Here is a 22058-nt window from a genome sequence, read left to right as displayed (position 1 = left end):
GCCCCTACAACCCTCCCTATCTCTGTAACCTCCTCCAGCCCCTACAACCCTCCCTATCTCTGTAACCTCCTCCAGCCCCTACAACCCTCCCTATCTCTGTAACCCCTCCAGTCACTATGACCCTCCCAATTTCTGTAACTTCATCCATTCCCTTTAACCCTCCCTATCTCTGTAACCTCATTCAACATAGAGGGAGATTTACTCTGTATCTAACCCCGTGTTGTACCTGTCCTGGGAGTGTTCGATGGGGACAGTGTAGAGGGAGATTTACTCTGTATCTAACCCCGTGCTGTACCTGTCCTGGGAGTGTTTGATGGGGACAGTGTAGAGGTAGCATTACTCTGTATCTAACCCCATGCTGTACCTGTCCTGGGAGTGTTTGGTTCGTTCAGTGTGGAGGGAGCTTTACTCTGTTTCTCTCCTTGCCCTGTTTGTGTGGCTGTTGGTTTCTATGAGGCTGTAAGAGTTGGAGATGGAGGGATGAACCTTTTTTTATGTCAATCATCTCTTGCGGATGTGGTTTTTTTGGGCCTAACTTCCTCTGCAGGTCCCACTCATCGTGCGCGGATTCTGTTAACCTGTTCCCCGCTTGATCAAACCCTCTCAGTCTCACATCTTCCATAATGTTCCGCTGGACTGGAACCTCGCGAGTCTCCAAGTTATTCCTGGTGTTCCTGGCTGCAATACATGGTAAGGATTGAGTGCCAGGCCTTAGAGAGATCACCTGGGGTAGAAAATTCAGGGACACACCCGAGACTACCCGGTAAAGACTGGGAGTGCGTACGGAGCTGGTGAGGGTCCTGAGTCCCAGACAACAACAACAACTTGTATTTACATAGTGCCTTTAATGAATTAAAACATCCCATTGTGCGTCAGAGGACTGTTACCCAGCAAACCTTGACACTGAAGCCTGTTAAAGAGGCACTAGGGACAGGTGACCAAATGCTCGTTCAAAATGGAGGATCCATCTAACGTCTTAATGGAGGGGAGAGAGAGAGTGTCTCAGAGAGAGAGAGTAAGTCAGAGAGAGAGAGTGAGTCAGAGAGAGAGAGAGAGGGAGAGAGAGTCAGAGAGAGAAAGAGACAGGGTCAGAGAGAGAGAGTCAGGAAGAGAGAGACTGAGACAGAGAGAGAGGGACAGAGACAGAGTGAGAGAGAGATACAGAGAGAGTGAGACAGAAAGAGAGAGACGGAGACAGAGAGAGATTCAGAGAGAGGGACAGAGACAGAGCGAGAGAGAGAGAGTCAAAGAGAGAGAGAGAGAGTCAGTGAGAGAGAGACTGTGTCAGGGAGAGAGGGACAGAGACAGAGCGAGAGAGAAAGACAGAGAGAGAGAGAGAGAGTCAGAGAGAGAGAGACTGAGACAGAGAGAGAGGGACAGGGACAGAGCGAGAGAGAGAGATGTGTGGAGAGAGAGAGAGACAGAGAGAGAGAGAGAGTGGGAGATGTGGAGAGGTTTAGGGAGTCAATTCGAGGGCTCAGAACCCCAGGCAGCTGAAGACCCGGCCTCCAATGGTGAAGAGATGGGAACCGGGGGATGCTCAAGAGGCTGGAATTGGAGGAGTGAGGGATGGTGAACACAGAGATGACAACGTTGTTAAGAGACTGTTGGAGGGAGGAAGTTAATGGAACTTTATTTCCCTGGTTAGCTTCTCAGTCGCTGGATTAGTTTGAGGTTTGGGAATTTGAAGACAGGAATAGAAATAACAAACTCGTTCAGCTGACTGGCGAACAGGAAACTCCCTGTCAGTGTCAGACAAGCATCCATCAGTTGAAAAGGATTCTCCGATTCTGTGTCAAATTCTGAGGACAGGGTTCTGATGCTGTGATTGGAGCCTGGGTGTGAATTTTGAGCTCCCTACATGAGTGATTGAGCCAATATGAGACTTTAAGGGACAGCTATTTGGGGACAGTATCCAAGTGGAAAGATCCCTGGGTGAGGAATGCAGGGCGTCCGATTAATGCTCCAATGATGTTGGTTCAAATCCCAGCACAGCAGACGGCACAATTTGAATAATTTGTGGATAGAATTACAGAATCAGAATGCAGAAGAGGCCCTTCGGCCCATCGAGTCTGCACCGACACGTGAGAAACACCTGACCTACCTACCTAATCCCATTGACCAGCACTTGGCCCATAGCCTTGAATGTTATGACGTGCCAAGTGCTCATCCAGGTACTTTTTAAAGGATGTGAGGCAACCCGCCTCCACCACCCTCCCAGGCAGCACATTCCAGACCCTCACCACCCTCTGGGTAAAAAAGTTTCTCCTCACATCCCCCCTAAACCTCCTGCCCCTCACCTTGAACTTATGTCTCCTTGTGACTGACCCTTCAACCAAGAGGAACAGCTGCTCCCTATCCACCCTGTCCCATGCCCCTCATAATCTTGTACACCTCGATCAGGTCGCCCCTCAGTCTTCTCTGCTCCAACGAAAACAACCCAAGTCTATCCAACCTCTCTTCATCACTTAAATGTTTCATCCCAGGCAACATCCTGGTGAATCTCCTCTGCACCCCCTCCAGTACAATCACATCCTTCCTATAATGTGGTGACCAGAACTGCACACAGTACTCCAGCTGTGGCCTCACCAAGGTTCTATACAACTCCAACATGACCTCCCTACTTCTGTAATCTATGCCTCGATTGACAAAGGCAAGTGTCCATTGTACCTTTCTCACCACCCCACTAACATGCCCCTCCACATTCAGAGATCTATGGATACACATGCCAAGGTCCCTTTGTTCCTCAGAACTTCCTAGTGCCATGCCGTTCATTGAATACTTTCTTGTCAAATTACTCCTTCCAAAGTGCATCACCTCACACTTTTAAGGGTTAAATTCCATCTGCCACTTATCTGCCCATTTGACCACCCCACCTATATCTTCCTGTAGCCCAAGACTTTCAACCTCACTGTTAACCACCCGACCAATCTTTGTGTCATCCGCAAACTTCCTAATCCTACCCCCCACACAGTCATCTATGTTGTTTATATAAATGACGAATAATAGGGGACCCAGCACAGATCCCTGTGGTACGCCACTGGACACTGGCTTCCAGTCACTAAAGCATCCTTCTGTCATCACCCTCTGCCTCCTACAACTAAGCCAATTTTGAATCCTGCTTATTAAATTACCCTGTTCCCCATGTGCATTTGCCTTCTTTATAAGTCTCCCATGTGGGACCTTGTCAAAGGCTTTGCTGAAACCCATATAAAGTACATCAACTGCACTACCCTCATCTACACACCTGGTCACCTCCTCAAAAAATTCAATCAAATTTGTTAGGCATGACCTCCCTCTGACAAAGCCATGCTGACTATCCCTGATCAAACCTTGCCTCTCCAAGTGGAGTAGATACTCTCCTTCAGAATTTTCTCCAATAGTTTCCCTACCACTGACGTGAGACTCACTGGCCTGTAGTTCCCTGGCTTATCTCTACAACCCTTCTTAAATAGCGGAACCACATTAGCTACTCTCCAGTCCTCTGGCACCTCCCCCGTGGCCAGAGAGGAATTAAAAATTTGGGTCAGAGCCCCTGCGATCTCCTCCCTTGCCTCCCTCAGCAGTCTGGGACACAAATCATCCAGACCTGGAGATTTGTCCACTTTTAAGCCTGGCAACACCTCCAATACCTTGTCACTCCCTATAATCAACTTGCTCAATAACCTCACAGTCTCTCACACCGAGATCGATACCTTCATCCTCATTCTCTTGGGTGAAGACGGACGTGAAGTATTCATTCAACACCCTAGCGATGTCCTCTGGCTCCACCCATAGATTGTCCCCTTGGTCCCTAATGGGCCCTACTCTTTCCCTGGTTATCCTCTTCCCATTGATATACTTATAGAGTATGTTGGGATTTTCCCTACTTTTACCAGCCAGAGCTTTCTCCTATCCCCTCTTTGCTCTCCTAATTGCTTTCTTAAGCTCCACCCTGCACTTTCTGTTTTCCACTAATGCCTCCGCTGATTTGCTTCCCTTGTACCTGCTAAAAGCCTCTCTTTTCCTTCTCATCGTAACCTGAATATCTCTGGTCATCCATGGTTCTCTGGGCTTGTTACTCCTTCCTATCACCCTAGAGGGAACATGTTGAGTCTGTACCCTCCCCATTTCCTTTTTGAACACCCCCCACTGTTCCTCTGTAGATTTCCCCACAAGTAACTGTTCCCAGTCTACCTTGGCCAGATCCTACATTATTTTACTAAAATCCACTCTCCCCCAATCCAAAACATTTTTTTGAAAATTGTCTATTTCTTTGCCCATAACAAACTTAAACTGTACCATGTTGTGGTCGCTATCACTAAAATGCTCGTCCACCACCACCTCAGCCACCTGTCCGGCTTCATTCCCCAGAATTAGGTCCAGCAATGCATCGTCCCTTGTTGGACCCTATACATATTGACCTAAAAAGTTCTCCTGTACACATTTCAAGAAACCCACTCCATCCAAGCCCTTAACACTATGTCTATCCCAATTAATGTTGGGAAAGTTGAAATCACCTACTATAATTGCCCTATTGTTATTGTTTTTACACACCTCCACAAATTGTGCACATATTTGCTCCTCAATTTCCCACTGACTATCTGGGGGTCTATAATAAACACCTAACAATATGGCTGCACCCTTTTTATTCCTAAGCTCTACCCACAAAGCTTCATTCGATGCCCCCTCCAAGATATCATCTCTCCTTACTACAGTAACTGACTCCTTAACTAATAATGCAATACCTCCTCCTCTTTTACCCCATCCCCTGACTCGCGCGAAGATTCTATATCCCAGAATGTTGAGCTGCCAATCCTGCCACTCCCTCAACCATGTCTCAGTGACAGCTACGGCAAAGGCAAAGGGGCCCTGACAATATTCCGGCAATAGCGCTGAAGACTTGTGCTCCAGAACTTGCCGTGCCCCTAGCCAAGCTGTTCCAGTACAGCTACAGCACTGGCATCTACCCGGCTATGTGGAAAATTGCCCAGGTATGTCCTGTACACAAAAAGCAGGACAAATCCAACCCGGCCAATTACCGCCCCATCAGTCTACTCTCCATCATCAGTAAAGTCATGGAAGGGCTGAAATCAGAGGCACTCGTTTATCAATAACTTGCTCATGACACCCAGTTTGGGTTCCACCAGGGCCACTCAGCACCTGACCCCATTACAGCTTTGGTTCAAAGATGGACAAAAAGTGCTGAACTCCGGAGGTGAGGTGAGTCTGACTGCCCTTGACATCAAGGCCGCATTTGACCAAGTGTGGCATCAAGGAGCACAAAGAAACTGAAGGCAATGAGAAGCAGGGGAAAAATTCTCCACTGGTTGGAGTCATATCTAGCACAAAGGGAAATGGTTGTGGTTGTTGTTGTTCAGTCATCTCAGCTCCAGGACATCACCGCAGGAGTTCCTCAGGGTAGTGTCCTCGGCCCAACCATCTTCAGCTGCTTCATCAATGACCTTCCTTCCATCATAAGGTCAGAAGTGGGGATGTTCGCTGATAATTGCACCATGTTCAGCACCATTCGCAACTCCTCAGATACTGAAGCAGTCCATGTGCAAATGCAGCAAGAAATGGACAATATCCAGGCTTGGGCTGACACGTGGCAAGTGACATTCACGCCACACAAGTGTCAGGCAATGACCATCTCCCACAAGATGGAATCTAACTATCGCCCCTTGATGTTCAATGGCATTACCATCATTGAATCCACCACTATCAACGCCCTGGGGGTTACCATAGACCAGGAACTGAACTGGATCAGCCATGTAATTACTGTGGCCACAAGAGCAGGTCAGAGGCTCGGAATCCTGCGGAGAGTAACTCACCTCCTGACCCCCCAAAGCCTGTCCACCATCTACAAGGCATAAGTCAGGAGTGTGATGGAATACTCCCCACTTGCCTGGATGAGTGCAGCTCCCACAACACTCGAGAAGCTCGACACCATCCAGGACAAAGCAGCCCTCTCTCTCAGTGAGATATCTTTACACTGACTGGAGTATCTCAGTCCCTGTCTCTCAGGGAGATATCTGTACGCTGACTGGTGTCTCTCAGTCCCTCTCTCTCTCTCAGGGAGATATCTGTACACTGACTGGTGTCTCTCAGTCCCTCTCTCTCAGGGAGATATCTGTACACTGACTGGTGTCTCTCAGTCCCTCTCTCTCAGGGAGATATCTGTACACTGACTGGTGTCTCTCAGTCCCTCTCTCTCAGGGAGATATCTGTACACTGACTGGTGTCTCTCAGTCCCTCTCTCTCAGGGAGATATCTGTACACTGACTGGTGTCTCTCAGTCCCTCTCTCTCAGGGAGATATCTGTACACTGACTGGTGTCTCTCAGTCCCTCTCTCTCAGGGAGATATCTGTACACTGACTGGTGTCTCTCAGTCCCTCTCTCTCGGACATATCTTTACACTGACTGGTATTGCTCCGTCCCTTTTATTACGCTGACTTTGATTTATTCTCTCTCTTTCAGCATGCCCAGATAAAGTGAATCAAAGCAAGCCGGACATAGCCTTGGTGAATGGGACAGTCGGCTCCTGGGTGACATTGGAAGCCTCAAATCCAGACAAAGCACAAACATTTCAGTGGAAGTTCACTGCATTGTTCAATGGCAATCCCGAAATATTGTGCACCAAGGAAAACAACCAAACGGCTAAATGTAACCCAAAACGGGAAGGGAAGCTACAATTAAATGGAAATTTGTCACTCACTATCAAGCACCTTAACTACTCGGACAGCGGCTTCTATTACTTTATCTCCTTGATCGGGTCAACTGAGGAGCAGAAGGTGACGGATCTCTGTGTAAGAGGTGAGTGACTCCTCCTGAATTCTCTCTGTCTCCAGAAAGAAAATCACCATCTCAAACACATCATGTTTCAGATCCACTTTGCCAAAGTAGATATCTGTACACTGACTAGTGTCTCTCAGTCCCTCTCTCTCAGGGAGATATCTGTACACAGACTGGTGTCTCTCAGTCCCTTTCTCTCAGGGAGATATCTGTACACTGACTGGTGTCTCTCAGTCCCCTCTCTCTCAGGGAGATATCTGTACACTGACTGGTGTCTCTCAGTCCCTCTCTCTCAGGGTGATATCTGTACACTGACTGGTGTCTCTCAGTCCCTCTCTCTCAGGGAGATATCTGTACACTGACTGGTGTCTCTCAGTCCCTCTCTCTCAGGGAGATATCTGTACACTGACTGGTGTCTCTCAGTCCCTCTCTCTCAGGGTGATATCTGTACACTGACTGGTGTCTCTCAGTCCCTCTCTCTCAGGGAGATATCTGTACACTGACTGGTGTCTCTCAGTCCCCTCTCTCTCAGGGAGATATCTGTACACTGACTGGTGTCTCTCAGTCCCTCTCTCTCAGGGAGATATCTGTACACTGACTGGTGTCTCTCAGTCCCTCTCTCTCTCTCAGGGAGATATCTGGACACTTTTTAAATTCTCCTTTACGTATTAATTAGCGCTGAATCCCGGTTGTTTTTTATTTGATTATTATTGTGCTGTGAATGTTCATTCATTGAGGATATTTGAGGGTGAGACAGACAGATGTTTGTGCTGTCAGTTGAGAAATGGATTTGGGGACTGGGTGGGTAAAAGGTTTGATGTTGCAATTCTCCCATGATCATACTGAATGGCGAAGCAAGCTTGACGGGCCATGTTTCTTATCTTCTTATGTCCTTTGATGCTTATCAACACTAAACATATCCAATATATCCATATCTTTCTGTATTTCTGTATTAAGCTCATGTTTAATTATTGTGTCTTGAGATTTCATGCCCTGTCCCATAAGAGTTATGTAGACAATAATGGAGACCGTGTCATAAGAAGATTCAGTGAAATTGTCAAGTAAGTTAATGAAAATTAACCAGCACAGGTCAGATGGGCAGAATGGCATCTTCTATGTTCCTGGGCCTAAGCCTAATTGTTTCCTCTCTTCCTGTTGACCCAGGCTGGATTCACCTCAGACAGTGCAGACCAGGCAGAGATCTGTACCTTTCCTGGTTTGAACTGGGTTTGAATTTAATTACATTTTTCATCCAGGGGTTTAGGGAGTGTGACTCCAGAGCTTTTGCTCGTATTGCAGACTGAGAGCGGTAACTCAGATCTCCCAGTCTCCCTCAGAACCTACAGAGAATGCAGAGAAGTCTGATATCCAGGGGTTTAGGGAGTGTGACTCCAGAGCTTTTGCTCATATTGTAGACTGATAGCGGTAACTCAGTTCTCCCAGCCTCCCTCAGAACCTACAGAGAATGCAGAGAAGTCTGATCAGTGAAAGAAACACCAAATCTTTTTGGAAGCATTTATTGCCCATTCCTAATTGCCCCTTGAGAAGGTGGTGGTGAGCTGCCTTCTTGAACCACTGCAGTCTATGTGGTGTAGGTACACCCACAGTGCTGTTAGGGAGAGAGTTCCAGGATTTGGACCCAGCGACAGTGAAGGAACGGCCGATATATTTCCAAGTCAGGATGGTGAGTGACTTGGAGGGGAACTTCCAGGTGGTGGTGTTCCCATCTATCTGCTGCCCTTGTCCGTCTAGATGGTAGTGGTCATGGGTTTGGAAGGTGCTGTGGAAGGAGCCTTGGTGAGTTCCTGCAGTGCATCTTGTAGATGGTACATACACTGCTGCTACTGTGCGTCGGTGGTGGAGGGAGTGAATGTTTGTGGATGGGGTGCCAATCAAGCGGGGCTGCCTTGTCCTGGACGGTGTCGAGCTTCTTGAGTGTTGTGGGAGCTGCACTCATCCAGGCAAGAGAAGGAAATTCACCAAGGCTCCTTCAACAGCACCTTCCAAATCCACGACCACTACCATCTAGAAGGACAAGGGCAGCAGATAGATGGGGACACCACCACCTGGAAGTTCCCCTCCAAGTCACTCACCAACCTGGCTTGGAAATATATCGGCCGTTCCTTCACTGTCACTGGGTCAAATGCTGGAACTCCCTTCCTAACAGCACTGTGGGTGCACCTACACCACATGGACTGCAGCGGCTCAAGAAGGCAGCTCACCACCACCTTCTCAAGGGGCAGTTAGGAAAGGGCAATAGAAATGCTGGCCCAGCCAGTGAAACCCACAAATCATGAATGAATAAAAAAAAAATATTCCATCACACTCCTGACTTGTGCCTTGTAGATGGTGGACAGGCTTTGGGGAGTCAGGAGGTGAGTTACTCATCGCAGGATTCCCAGCCTCTGACCTGCTCTTGTAGCCACAGTATTTATATGGCTGGTCCAGTCCAGTTTCTGGTCAATGTTAACCCCCAGGATGTTGATAATGGGGGGATTCAGTGATGGTAATGCCATTGAACATCACTCGGTGCAGGTAAGGGAGGGTGTTTGACCCAGTGACAGTGAACAAACATTCGATAGACATTGCGATCGGGATGGAGTGTGCATGTGAGTGAGTGAGTGTGTGTGTGTTTGTGTGAGCGTATGTGTGTAAGTCTGTTTGTGTGAGGAGGTGTGTGTGTGTCTGTTTGTGTGAGGAGGTGTGTGTGAGTCTGTTTGTGTGAGGAGGTGTGTGTGAGTCTGTTTGTGTGAGGAGGTGTGCATGAGTCTGTGTGAGGAGGTGTGTGTGAGTCTGTTTGTGTGAGGAGGTGTGTGTGAGTCTGTTTGTGTGAGGAGGTGTGTGTGTGTCTGTTTGTGTGAGGAGGTGTGTGTGAGTCTGTTTGTGTGAAGAGGTTTGTGTGAGTCTGTTTGTGTGAGCGTATGTGTGTAAGTCTGTTTGTGTGAGCGTATGTGTGAGTCTGTTTGTGTGAGGAGGTGTGTGTGAGTCTGTTTGTGTGAGGAGGTGTGTGTGAGTCTGTTTGTGTGAGGAGGTGTGTGTGAGTCTGTTTGTGTGAGGAGGTGTGTGTGAGTCTGTTTGTGTGAGGAGGTGTGTGTGAGTCTGAAGTGTGAGGAGGTGTGTGTGAGTCTGTTTGTGTGAGCGAATGTGAGTAAGTCTGTTTGTGTGAGGAGGTGTGCGTGAGTCTGTTTGTGTTAGACGGACAGCGGTATGTGTGTGTTGACAAGTGAGCATGTGTGTGGGTGAATGTGTTCTTCGAGGGTGTGTGAGCGTGGATGTTGTGTGTGGTGGGAATTTGTTTGTGTGAGCATATGTGTGTGTGACCGTGGATGTTGTGTGTGCGTGAGCATATGTGTGTGTGAGCATATGGGTGTGTGAGTGAGCATATGTGTGTGAGCATGAGCATATGTGTGTGTGTGTGAGAATATGTGTGTGTGTGTGAGAATATGTGTGTGTGAGCATGTGTGTGTGTGTGAGCATATGTGTGTGAGCGTGAGCATATGTGTGTGTGTGAGCATATGTGTGTGTGAGCATATGTGTGTGTGAGCATATGTGTGTGTGTGAGCATATGTGTGTGCGCGCATGAGAGTGCGTGCGTGCGTGTGTGTTTATGATTTTATGTTTGTGTGTGTGTATTTTGAGTGCAGAATGAGGTTTACTCTGTATCTAACCCCGTGCTGTACCTGTCCTGCGAGTGTTTGATGGGGACAGTGTAGAGGGAGATTTACTCTGTATCTAACCCCGTGCTGTACCTGTCCTGCGAGTGTTTGACGGGGACAGTGTAGAGGGAGATTTACTCTGTATCTAACCCCGTGCTGTACTTGTCCCGGGAATGTTTGATGGGGACAGTGTAGAGGGACATTTACTCGGTATCGAACCCCATGCTGTACATGCCCTGGGGGTGTTTGATGTGGGCAGTGCAGATGGGGGTTTACTCTGTATCTAACCCCGTGCTGTACCTGTACTGGGAGTGTTTGATGGGGACAGTGTAGAGGGAGATTTACTTTGTATCTAACCTCGTGCTGTACCTGTCCTGGGAGTGTTTGATGGGGACAGTGTAGAGGGAGCTTTACTCTGTATCTAACCCCGTGCTGTACCTGTCCTGGGAGTGTTTGAAGGGGACAGTGTAGAGTGAGCTTTACTCTGTATCTAACCACGTGCTGTACCTGTCCTGGGAGTGTTTGATGGGGACAGTGTAGAGGGAGCTTTACTCTGTATCTAACCCCGTGCTGTACCTGTCCTGGGAGTATTTGATGGGGAAAGTGTAGAGGGAGATTTAATCTGTATCTAACCCCGTGCTGTACCTGTCCTGGGAGTGTTTGATGGGGACATTCTAGAGGGAGATTTACTGTGTATCTAACTCCGTGCTGTACCTGTCCTGGGAATGTTTGATGGGGACAGTGCAGAGGGAGATTTACTCAGTATCTAGCCCCGTGCTGGACCTGTGCTGGGAGTGTTTGATGGGAAAGTGCAGAGGGAGCTTTACTCTGTATCTAACCCTGTGCTGTACCTATCCTTGGAGTGTTTGATGGGGACAGTGTAGAGGGAGATTTACTCTGTATCTAACCCCGTGCTGTACCTGTCCTGTGAGTGTTTGATATGGGCAGTGTAGAGGGAGCTTTATTCTATATTTAACACGGTGCTGTACCTGTCCTGGGAGTGTTTGATGTGGGCAGTGTAGAGGGAGCTTTACTCTGTATCTAACCCCGTGCTGTACCTGTCCTGGGAGTGTTTGAAGGGGACAGTGTAGAGTGAGCTTTACTCTGTATCTAACCCCGTGCTGTACCTGTCCTGGGAGTGTTTGATGGGGACAGTGTAGAGGGAGCTTTACTCTGTATCTAACCCCGTGCTGTACCTGTCCTGGGAGTATTTGATGGGGAAAGTGTAGAGGGAGATTTAATCTGTATCTAACCCCGTGCTGTACCTGTCCTGGGAGTGTTTGATGGGGACATTCTAGAGGGAGATTTACTGTGTATCTAACTCCGTGCTGTACCTGTCCTGGGAATGTTTGATGGGGACAGTGCAGAGGGAGATTTACTCAGTATCTAGCCCCGTGCTGGACCTGTGCTGGGAGTGTTTGACGGGAAAGTGCAGAGGGAGCTTTACTCTGTATCTAACCCTGTGCTGTACCTATCCTTGGAGTGTTTGATGGGGACAGTGTAGAGGGAGATTTACTCTGTATCTAACCCCGTGCTGTACCTGTCCTGTGAGTGTTTGATATGGGCAGTGTAGAGGGAGCTTTATTCTGTATTTAACACGGTGCTGTACCTGTCCTGGGAGTGTTTGATGTGGGCAGTGTAGAGGGAGCTTTATTCTGTATTTAATCTGGTGCTGTACATGTCCTGGGAGTGTTTGATGGGGACAGTGTAAAGGGAGCTTTACCCTGTAAAGAAACCCGTGCTGTACCTGTCCTAGGAGTGTTTAATGGAGACAGTGTAGAGGGAGATTTACTCTGTATCTAACTCCGTGCTGTACCTGTCCTGCGAATGTTTGATGGGGACAGTGCAGAGGGAGATTTACCCTGTATCTAACCCCATGCTGTACCTGTCCAGGGAGCGTTTGATGGGTAAGTGCAGAGGGAGCTTTACTCTGTATCTAACCCCATGCTGTACCTGTCCTGGGAGTGTTTGATGGGGACAGTGTATAATGAGCTGTACTCTGAATCAAACCCCGTGTTGTGCCTGTCCTGGGAGTGTTTGATGGGGACAGTGTAGAGGGAGCTTTACTCTGTATCTAACCCCGTGCTATACCTGTCCTGGGAATGTTTGATGGGGATAGTGTAGAGGGAGATTTACTCTGTATCTAACCCCGTGCTGTACCTGTCCTGGGAGTGTTTGATGGGGGCAGTGTAGAAGAAGATTTACTATGTATCTAACTCCGAGCTGTACCTGTCCTGGGAGTGTTTGATGGGGACAGTGTAGATGGAGATTTACTCTGTATCTAACCCCGTGCTGTACCTGTCCTTGGAGTGTTTGATGGGGGCAGTGTAGAAGAAGATTTACTGTGTATCTAACTCCGAGCTGTACCTGTCCTGGGAGTGTTTGATGGGGACAGTGTAGAGGGAGCATTACTCTGTATCTAACCCCGTGCTGTACCTGTCCAGGGAGTGTTTGATGCGGACAGTGTAGAGGGAGTTTTACTCTGTATCTAACCCCGTGCTGTACCAGTCTTGGGAGTGTTTGATGGGGACAATGTAGAGGGAGATTTATTCCTGGTCTAACACCGTGCTGTACCTGTCCTGGGAGTGTTTGATGGGGACAGTATAGAGGGAGCTTTACTCTGTATCTAACCCCGTGCTGTTCCTCTCCTGGGAGTGTTTGATGGAGACAGTGCAGAGGGGCATTTACTCTATATCTAACCCCATGTTGTACCTGTCCTGGGAGTTTTTGATGGAGAAAGTTTAGAGGGACCATTACTCTGTATCTAACCCCGTGCTGTACGTGTCCTGGGAGTGTTTGATGGGGACAGTGTGGAGGGAGATTTACTCTGTTTCTCACACTGTGCTGTACCTGTCCTGGGAGTGTTTGATAGGGACAGTGAAGAGGGAGAATTACTCTGTATCTAACCCCATGCTGTACCTGTCCTGGGAGTGTTTGATGGGGACAGTGTAGAGGGAGTGTTACTCTCTATCTAACCCCGTGCTGTACCTGTCCTGGGAGTGTTTGATGTGGACAGTGTAGAGGAAGCTTTACTCTGTATCTAACCCCGTGCTGTCCCTGTCCTGGTAGTGTTTGATGTGGACAGTGTAGAGGGAGCTTTAGTCTGTATCTTACCCCGTGCTGTACCTGTCCTGGGAGTGTTTGATGGGGACAGTGTAGAGGGAGCTTTACACTGTATCTAACTCCTTGCTGTACCTGTCCTGGGAAAGTTTGATGGGGACAGAGTAGAGGGAGATTTACTCTGTATCTATCCCCGTGCTGTACATGTCCTGGGAGTGTTTCATGGAGACAGTGTAGAGGTAGATTTACTCTGTAAATGAACCCGTGCTGTACCTGTCCTGGGAGTGTTTAATTGGAACAATGCAGAGGGAGATTTATTCAGTATCTAGCCCCGTGCTGTACCTGTCCTGGGAGTGTTTGATGGGAAAGTGCAGAGGGAGATTTACTCTCTATCTAACCCCGTGCTGTACCTGTCCTGCGAGTGTTTGATGGGGACAGTGTAGAGGGAGCTTTAATCTATATCTAACGCCGTGCTGTACCTGTCCTGGGAGTGTTTGATGGGGTCAGTGTAGAGGGAGTTTTAGTCGGTATCTAACCCCGTGCTGTACCTGTCCTGGGAGTGTTTGATGGAGAAAGTTTAGAGGGAGCTTTACTCTGTATCTAACCCCGAGCTGTACATCTCCTGGGAGTGTTTGATGGGGACAGTGTGGAGGGAGATTTACTCTGTATCTAACCCCGTGCTGTTCCTGTCCTGGGAGTGTTTGATGGAGACAGTGTAGGGGGGCATTTACTCTGTATCGAACCCCATGTTGTACCTGTCCTGGGACTGTTTGATGGGTAAGGTGTAGAGGGAGGTTTGCTCTGTTTCTAACACTGTGCTGTACGTCTCCATGGAGTGTTTGATGGGGACAGTGTAGAGGGAGAATTACTCTGTATCTCACCCCGTGCTGAACGTGTCATTGGAGTGTTTGATGGGGGCATAGTAGAGGGAGGTTTAATGTGTATCTAACCCCGTGCTGTACCTGTCCTGGGAATGTTTGATGGGGACAGTGCAGAGGGAGATTTACTCAGTATCTAGCCCCGTGCTGTACCTGTCCTGGGAGTGTTTGATGGGGACAGTGTAGAGGGAGTTTTAGTCGGTATCTAACCCCGTGCTGTACCTGTCGTGTGAGTGTTTGATATAGGCAAAGCAGAGGGATCTTTATTCTTTATTTAACACGGTGCTGTACCTGTCCTGGGAGTGTTTGATAGGGACAGTGTAGAGGGAGATATACTCTGTATCTAACGCCGTGCTGCACCTGTCCTGGGAGTGTTTGATGTGGACAGTGTAGAGGGAGATTTAGTCTGTATCTTACCCCATGCTGTACCTGTCCTGGGAGTGCTTGATGGGGACAGAGTAGAGGGAGATTTACTCTGTATCTATCCCCGTGCTGTACATGTCCTGGGAGTGTTTCATGGAGACAGTGTAGAGGGAGATTTACTCTGTATCTAACGCCGTGCTGTACCTGTCCTGGAAATGTTTGATTGGGACAATGCAGAGGGAGATTTACTCAGTATCTAGCCCCGTGCTGTACCTGTCCTGGGAGTGTTTGATGGGAAAGTGCAGAGGGAGATTTACTCTCTATCTAACCCCGTGCTGTACCTGTCCTGCGAGTGTTTGATGGGGACAGTGTAGAGGGAGCTTTAATCTATATCTAACGCCGTGCTGCACCTGTCCTGGGAGTGTTTGATGGGGTCAGTGTAGAGGGAGCATTACTCGGTATCTAACCCTGTGCTGTACCTGTCCTGGGAGTGTTTGATGGGGACAGTGCAGAGGGAATTTTACTCTGTATCTAACCCGGTGCTGTACCTGTCCTGGGAGTGTTTGATGGAGAAAGTTTAGAGGGAGCTTTACTCTGTATCTAACCCCGAGCTGTACATCTCCTGGGAGTGTTTGATGGGGACAGTGTGGAGGGAGATTTACTCTGTATCTAACCCCGTGCTGTTCCTGTCCTGGGAGTGTTTGATGGAGACAGTGTAGGGGGGCATTTACTCTGTATCGAACCCCATGTTGTACCTGTCCTGGGAGTGTTTGATGGGTAAGGTGTAGAGGGAGGTCTGCTCTGTTTCTAACACTGTGCTGTACGTCTCCATGGAGTGTTTGATGGGGACAGTGTAGAGGGAGAATTACTCTGTATCTCACCCCGTGCTGAACGTGTCATTGGAGTGTTTGATGGGGGCATAGTAGAGGGAGGTTTAATGTGTATCTAACCCCGTGCTGTACCTGTCCTGGGAATGTTTGATGGGGACAGTGCAGAGGGAGATTTACTCAGTATCTAGCCCCGTGCTGTACCTGTCCTGGGAGTGTTTGATGGGAAAGTGCAGAGGGAGTTTTAGTCGGTATCTAACCCCGTGCTGTACCTGTCGTGTGCGTGTTTGATATAGGCAAAGCAGAGGGATCTTTATTCTTTATTTAACACGGTGCTCTACCTGTCCTGGGAGTGTTTGATGGGGACATTCTAGAAGGAGATTTACTGTGTATCTAACTCGGTGCTGTACCTGTCCTGGGAGTGTTTGATGCGGACAGTGTAGAGGGAGCTTTATTCTGTATTTAACCCGGTGCTGTACCTGTCCTGGGAGTGTTTAATGGGGACAGTGTAGAGGGAGATTTACTCTGTATCTAACTTCGTGCTGTACCTGTCCTGCGAATGTTTGATGGGGACAGTGCAGAGGGACATTTACCCTGTACCTAGCCCCGTGCTGTACCTGTCCAGGGAGTGTTTGATGGGTAAGCGCAGAGGGAGCTTTACTCTCTATCTAACCCCGTCCTGTACCTCTCCTGGGAGAGTTTGATGGTGGCAGTGTACAGGGAGCATTACTCTGTATCTAACCCCGTTCTGTACCAGTCCTGCGAGTGTTTGATAGTGACAGTGTAGAGGGAGATTTACTCTCTATATAACCCCGTGCTGTACCTGTCCTGGGAGTGTTTGATGTGGACAGTCTAGAGGGAGTTTTACTCTGTATCTAACCCCATGCTGTACCTGTCCTGGGAGTGCTTGATGGGGACAGTTTAGAGGGAGATTTATTCCTGATCTAACACTGTGCTGTCCCTGTCCTGGGAGTGTTTGATGGAGACGGTGTAGAGGGAGCTTTACTCTGTAACTAACCCCGTGCTGTACCTGTCCTGGGAGTGTTTGATAGGGACAGTGTAGAGGGAGTTTTACTCTGTATCTATCCCCGTGCTGTACTTGTCCTGGGAGTGTTTGATGGGGACAGTGTGGAGGGAGATTTACTCTGTATCTAACCCCGTGCTGTACCTGTCCTGGGAGTGTTTGATGGGGACAGTGTAGAGGGAGCTTTACTCTGTATCTAACCCCGTGCTGTACCTGTACTGGGAGTATTTGATGTTGACAGTGTAGAGGGAGCTTTACTCTGTATCTATCCGCGTGCTGTTCTGTCCTGCAAGTGTTTGATGGGGACAGTGTAGAGGGAGATTTACTCTGTACCTAACCCCGTGCTGTACCTGTCTTGGGAGTGTTTGATGTGGAAAGTGTAGAGGGAGCTTTACTCTGTATCTAACCCCGTGCTGTACCTGTCCTGGGAGTGTTTGATGGGGACAGTGTGGAGGGAGATTTACTCTTTATCTAACCCCGTGCTGTACCTGTCCTGGGAGTGTTTGATGGGGACAGTGTAGAGGGAGCTTTACTCTGTATCTAACCCCGTGCTGTACCTGTCCTGAGCGTGTTTGATGTGGACAGTGTAGAGGGAGATTTACTCTGTATCTAACCCCGTGCTGTACCTGTCCTGGGAGTGTTTGATGGGGACAGTGTAGAGGGAGATTTACTCTGTATCTAACCCCGTGCTGTACCTTTCCTGGGAGTGTTTGATGGCGACAGTGTAGAGGGACATTTACTCTGTATCTATCCCCTTGTTGAATTTTCTGCCATTTGCTGTATTTGTCCCTCCAGATTTACTTTGTCTGATTTGAATTTTTTTTGTTTCTCTTGCAGCCTCCTCGTGCTGCACAGTCCGATCCCATCTCTTCCTTGTTGTTGGGATGTTGATTTTCAAATTTTCCGTTGTCAACTGAATGGAGATGAGTTTGAGGTTTGTTTTATTTTACACATAGCTTTCACAGCCCTGGAAATCACCAGAAGCATCCGATTTCGCACTGATCCCAAATGATCGCCCTGACTCCTGCAACTCAACTATTGTTCCTCTTTGTATTCCTGCACATTCCTCTTCATCCCTTGCCCAACCCTTCAAACTATTTCCCTGTAACTCTGTATCGCCAACGGACGGGCAGAGCTTTCCCTTGTCAACTTAATCCAAACCTCTCCTTGTCTTGTGCGGATTGTTGAAATCACCCCTCAATCTCCTTTGCTCCAAGAGAACAGCCCCATTTTCCCCACCCTAACCGTCTAGCTAAAATCCCCCCAATTTACTATTCTGGTCAATCTCCTCCACACCCTCTGAAGGACTCTCCCATCCTTCCTAAAGTGTGGTGACCTGAACTGTTATTCGTCGCAGGATTTCTAGCCTCTTACATCATCTTGTAAACACAATATCTATATGGCTACTCCAGCTCTGTTTCTGATCAATGGGAATGTCCAGGATGTTGATACTGGGGGATTGAATTAAGGGGCGATGGTTGGATTCTCTCTTGTTGGAGATGGTCATTGCCTAGCGTTTGTGTGACGGGAATGTTACTTGCCACTTGTCAGCCCAAGCCTGGATATTGTCCAGGTCTTGCTGCATTTGGACATGTTCTGCTTCAGTATCTGAGGAGTCGCGAATGGTGCTGAACATTGTGCAATTATCAGCGAACATCCCCACTTCTGACCTTATGATGGAAGGAAGGTCATGGATGAAGCAGCTGAAGATGGTTGGGCCGAGGACACTACCCTGAGGAACTCCTGCAGTGATGTCCTGGAGATGAGATGACTGACCTCCAACAACCATAACCATCTTCCTTGGTGCTAGATATGACTCCAACCAGTGGAGAGTTTTCCCCTGACTCCCATTCCTCAATGCCACACTCGGTCAAATGCTGCCTCGATATTAAGTACAATCGCTCTCACCTCAGCCCTGGACCTTGGCTGTTACTTGGTCATTGTTCCTGTGAAGCACTTAAAAATATTTAAGTACATAATGATGTTGAATAAATTTGCTTTTTGTGTTTGAATAACTTTTGAGCCTTTTCATATTTAGTTAAGTGCAAATCTACAAACCACCTCCATGTCAATGAACAAAGAGAATTATTCAAACAGGCAAGATTCATTTGAATCCAGCAAGGATTTCTGCTTTGTTTTAAGATGAATGTCTTTGTCCATCAGACAGTTTTGTGGTTTGTAATGTAAATGACTTTTCTCATGTATCTTGTAACTCTTGTCAAGTCTGCTGGTTATTTCAGCAAGATTTCTCCGACACATGTTAAATATTCCATCGCGTGGATATTGCTGTTTCACACTCTCACATCCTCAATATGTACGAAAGGGCATTGATCAACATTACCACACTTTGTACAAATATGCTTCCGTTTTCTTTAAAATTCGTGACGATGGGGAAATTGCTGCATTCTTATGAAAGCGCACCTGCTTCCCTTTACAGAAGGAAAGCTGGCTGTCCTTACCTTGTCTGCTCTGCATGTGACTCCAAAATCCACAGCAAGTGTATCTTCCAAACCCACGACCACTACCATCTAGAAGGACAAGGGCAGCAGACACATGGGTAACACCACCACCTGGAAGTTCCCCTCCAAGCCACTCACCATCCTGACTTGGAAATATAGAGGACGTTCCTTCACTGTCGCTGGGTCCAAATCCTGGAACTCCCTCCCTTACAGCGCTGTGGGTGTACCTACACCATACGGACAAAATCCTGGAACTCCCTCCCTAACAGCACTGTGGGTGTACCTACACCACAGAGACAAAATCCTGGGACTCCCTCCCTTACAGCGCTGTGGGTGTACCTACACCACAGGGACTGCAGCGGCTCAAGAAGGCAGCTCACCACCACCTTCTCAAGGGGGCAACTAGGGATGGGCAATAAATGCTGGGCCCAGCCAGCGACGCCCACATCCCGTGAATGAATTTTAAAAAAGCAAGATGTTATTGTGAACGAGTCTCCCAGAAATGATGCACCATAACTTTGAGGCTCTAATGTACATTCAAATCCAAGATGTGATGTGGCTTTTCGGAGCTAAGAGACACATTTGCCTTATTGCCATGAGTAAACCTGACTAAGCTAAAGGGATCATTTCCACCCCCAGTTTCCTGACAGAGTTTATCGATCAGTTGGATGAAGCATGTGATGCTCAGAAGCTGGGGTTCCTCCCTGTTAGCACGGCAGAGTGATGGAGAGGGAACCTGGCAGATGGAAATCAGGGGGAAATCTCTCCGCTGTTTGGAGTCATACCTACTTTTGGGGAGGGGAGGGGGCTTTCCGAATTAATGGGGGGGCTGCCCTCAGAATTAATGACAGATCCCCTCGGAATTAACTCGTGGGGGGAGATCTCTGAATTCATGGGGGGGGGGACCTCCTAAAAAATGGGGGGGGGTCTCAGACTTAACAGGGGGAGCTCCGAATTAATGGGGGTCTGCAGAATTAATGGGCAACCCTCGGAATTAATCGGACACCCTAATAATTGAAGGGTAGGCCCTCAGAATTAATGGGGGGGGACATTATAATTAATGGGGGGGGCTCCTCATAATTAAGGGGGCATGGGGACCGAATGTTAAGGGGTCTCTGATTGTTTCCTTCACTCTCTCTCTCTCTCTCTCTCTCACTCTCTCTCTCTCTCTCACTCTCTCTCTCTCTCCCTCTCTCTCTCTCTGACTGTCTCTCTCTCTCTCACTCTCTCTGACTCTCTCTCTCTCTCTCTCTGACTGTCTCTCTCTCTCTCACTCTCTCTGACTCTCTCTCTCTCTCCCTCTCTCTCTCTCTGACTGTCTCTCTCTCTCTCACTCTCTCTCACTCTCTCTCTCTCTCCCTCTCTCTCTCTCTGACTGTCTCTCTCTCTCTCACTCTCTCTGACTCTCTCTCTCTCTCTCGCTGACTCTCTCTCTCTCTCTCGCTGACTGTCTCTCTCTCGCTGACTCTCTCCCTCTCTCGCTGGCTCTCTGACACTCTCCTTCCCGCACTCTCTGCCATTCTATCACTGGCTTTCTCTCTGACTGTTTCCATCTCAGACTCCCTCCCTCTCTCTCTCTCAGACTCCCTCCCTCTCTCTCTCTCAGACTCCCTCCCTCTCTCTCTCTCAGACTCCCTCCCTCTCTCTCTCTCAGACTCCCTCCCTCTCTCTCTCTCAGACTCCCTCCCTCTCTCTCTCTCAGACTCCCTCCCTCTCTCTCTCTCAGACTCCCTCCATCTCTCTCTCTTAGACTCCCTCCCTCTCTCTCTCTTAGACTCCCTCCCTCTCTCTCTCTTAGACTCCCTCCCTCTCTTTCTCTTAGACTCCCTCCCTCTCTCTCTCTTAGACTCCCTCCTTCTCTCTCTCTTAGACTCCCTCCCTCTCTCTCTCTTAGACTCGCTCCCTCTCTCTGACTCTCTTCCTCTCTCTGTCTTAGACTTCCTCCCTCTCATAATCTCTGTCTCCCGCTCTGTCTCCCTCTCTGTCCCCCTCTCTGTCCCCCTCTCTGTCTCTCTCTCTGTCTCCCTCTCTGTCTCCCTCTCTGTCCCCCTCTCTGTCTCTCTCTCTGTCTCTCTCTCTGTCTCCCTCTCTGTCTCTCTTTCACTCTGTCTTTTATTCTGGCTCTCTCTCCCTGACTCTGTAGCATCTCTGACTCATTCTCTCTGACTCTCTCTCTCTCTCTGGCTATCTCTCCCTCTTTTAGTCTCTTGCTTTCTCGCTCTCTCCCTTACCCTCTCTGACAAACAGTCCCTCTCTGACTGTCTCTCCCTCTCTGACTCTCTCTCTCTCTGACTGTGACTATCTCCCACTCTGACTTTCTCTTTCTGTCTCCCTGGCTGTCTCTGTCCCTGACTCCCTCTCCCTGACCTCTACTCCCTGACCCCCGATCCCTGACCCCCACTCCTGAATCTCGTTCTATGACTCTTTCCATCTCTCTCCTACTCTCTCTGACTCATTCTCCTCTCTCTCTCTCTCTTTCTCTGACAGTCTCTCTCTCTCTCTCTCTTCCTCTGACTCTCTCTGTCTCACTCTTTCTCTGACACTCTCTCTCTCTCTCTTTTTCTGAATCTCTCTCTCTCTCTCTCTGACACTCTCTCTCTCTCTTTCTCTGACACACTCTCTCTCTCTTTCACTGACACAGTCTCTCTCTTTCTCTGACACTCTCTCTCTCTCTCTCTCTGACACTCTCTCTCTCTCTCTTTCTCTGACACTCTCTCTCTCTCTCTTTCTCTGACACTCACTCTCTCTTTCTCTGACACTCTCTCTCTCTGACACTCTCTCTCTCTCTCTTTCTCTGACTCCTCTCTCTCTCTCTTTCTCTGACTCTCTCTCTTTCCCTCTCTTTCTCTGACACTCTCTCTCTCTCTCTCTCTTTCTCTGACACTCTCTCTCTTTCTCAAACGCTCTCTCTCTCTTTCTCTGACACACGCTCTCTCTCTCTCTCTTTCTCTGAGACTCTCTTTCTCTCTCTCTCTTTCTCTGACACTCTCTCTCTGACACACTCTCTCTCTCTCTG

The 22058-nt window shown here is 48.5% G+C and overlaps 1 protein-coding gene across 1 annotated transcript; it reads left to right on the top strand.

Moving 5' to 3' along the window:
* Nucleotides 1-543: 543 nt before the first annotated feature.
* LOC144673334 (uncharacterized) lies at nt 544-18912 on the top strand. Its single transcript, XM_078535226.1, has 3 exons — nt 544-690; nt 6461-6796; nt 17421-18912. Exons 1-3 carry the CDS (start codon nt 624-626, stop codon nt 17498-17500), a joined length of 483 nt encoding a protein of 160 aa, XP_078391352.1. The 5' UTR covers nt 544-623; the 3' UTR covers nt 17501-18912.
* The last annotated feature ends 3146 nt before the right edge of the window (nt 18913-22058 follow it).

This window comes from Cetorhinus maximus, unplaced genomic scaffold (assembly GCF_964194155.1).
Source record: "Cetorhinus maximus unplaced genomic scaffold, sCetMax3.hap1.1 HAP1_SCAFFOLD_344, whole genome shotgun sequence".
Classification (NCBI taxonomy): domain Eukaryota; kingdom Metazoa; phylum Chordata; class Chondrichthyes; order Lamniformes; family Cetorhinidae; genus Cetorhinus; species Cetorhinus maximus.
Note: the sequence above shows the minus strand (reverse complement) of the source record. Positions and strands in the feature narration are given on the sequence as shown.

What these genes read in the sequence shown, in the direction of transcription:
- LOC144673334 (XM_078535226.1), top strand. Translation starts at nt 624, where the DNA reads ATGTTCCGCTGGACTGGAACCTCGCGAGTCTCCAAGTTATTCCTGGTG. An exon ending in GTTCCTGGCTGCAATACATG is followed by an intron (nt 691 to 6,460) that starts GTAAGGATTGAG and finishes TCTCTCTTTCAG; the next exon opens with CATGCCCAGATAAAGTGAAT. An exon ending in GACGGATCTCTGTGTAAGAG is followed by an intron (nt 6,797 to 17,420) that starts GTGAGTGACTCC and finishes TTTCTCTTGCAG; the next exon opens with CCTCCTCGTGCTGCACAGTC.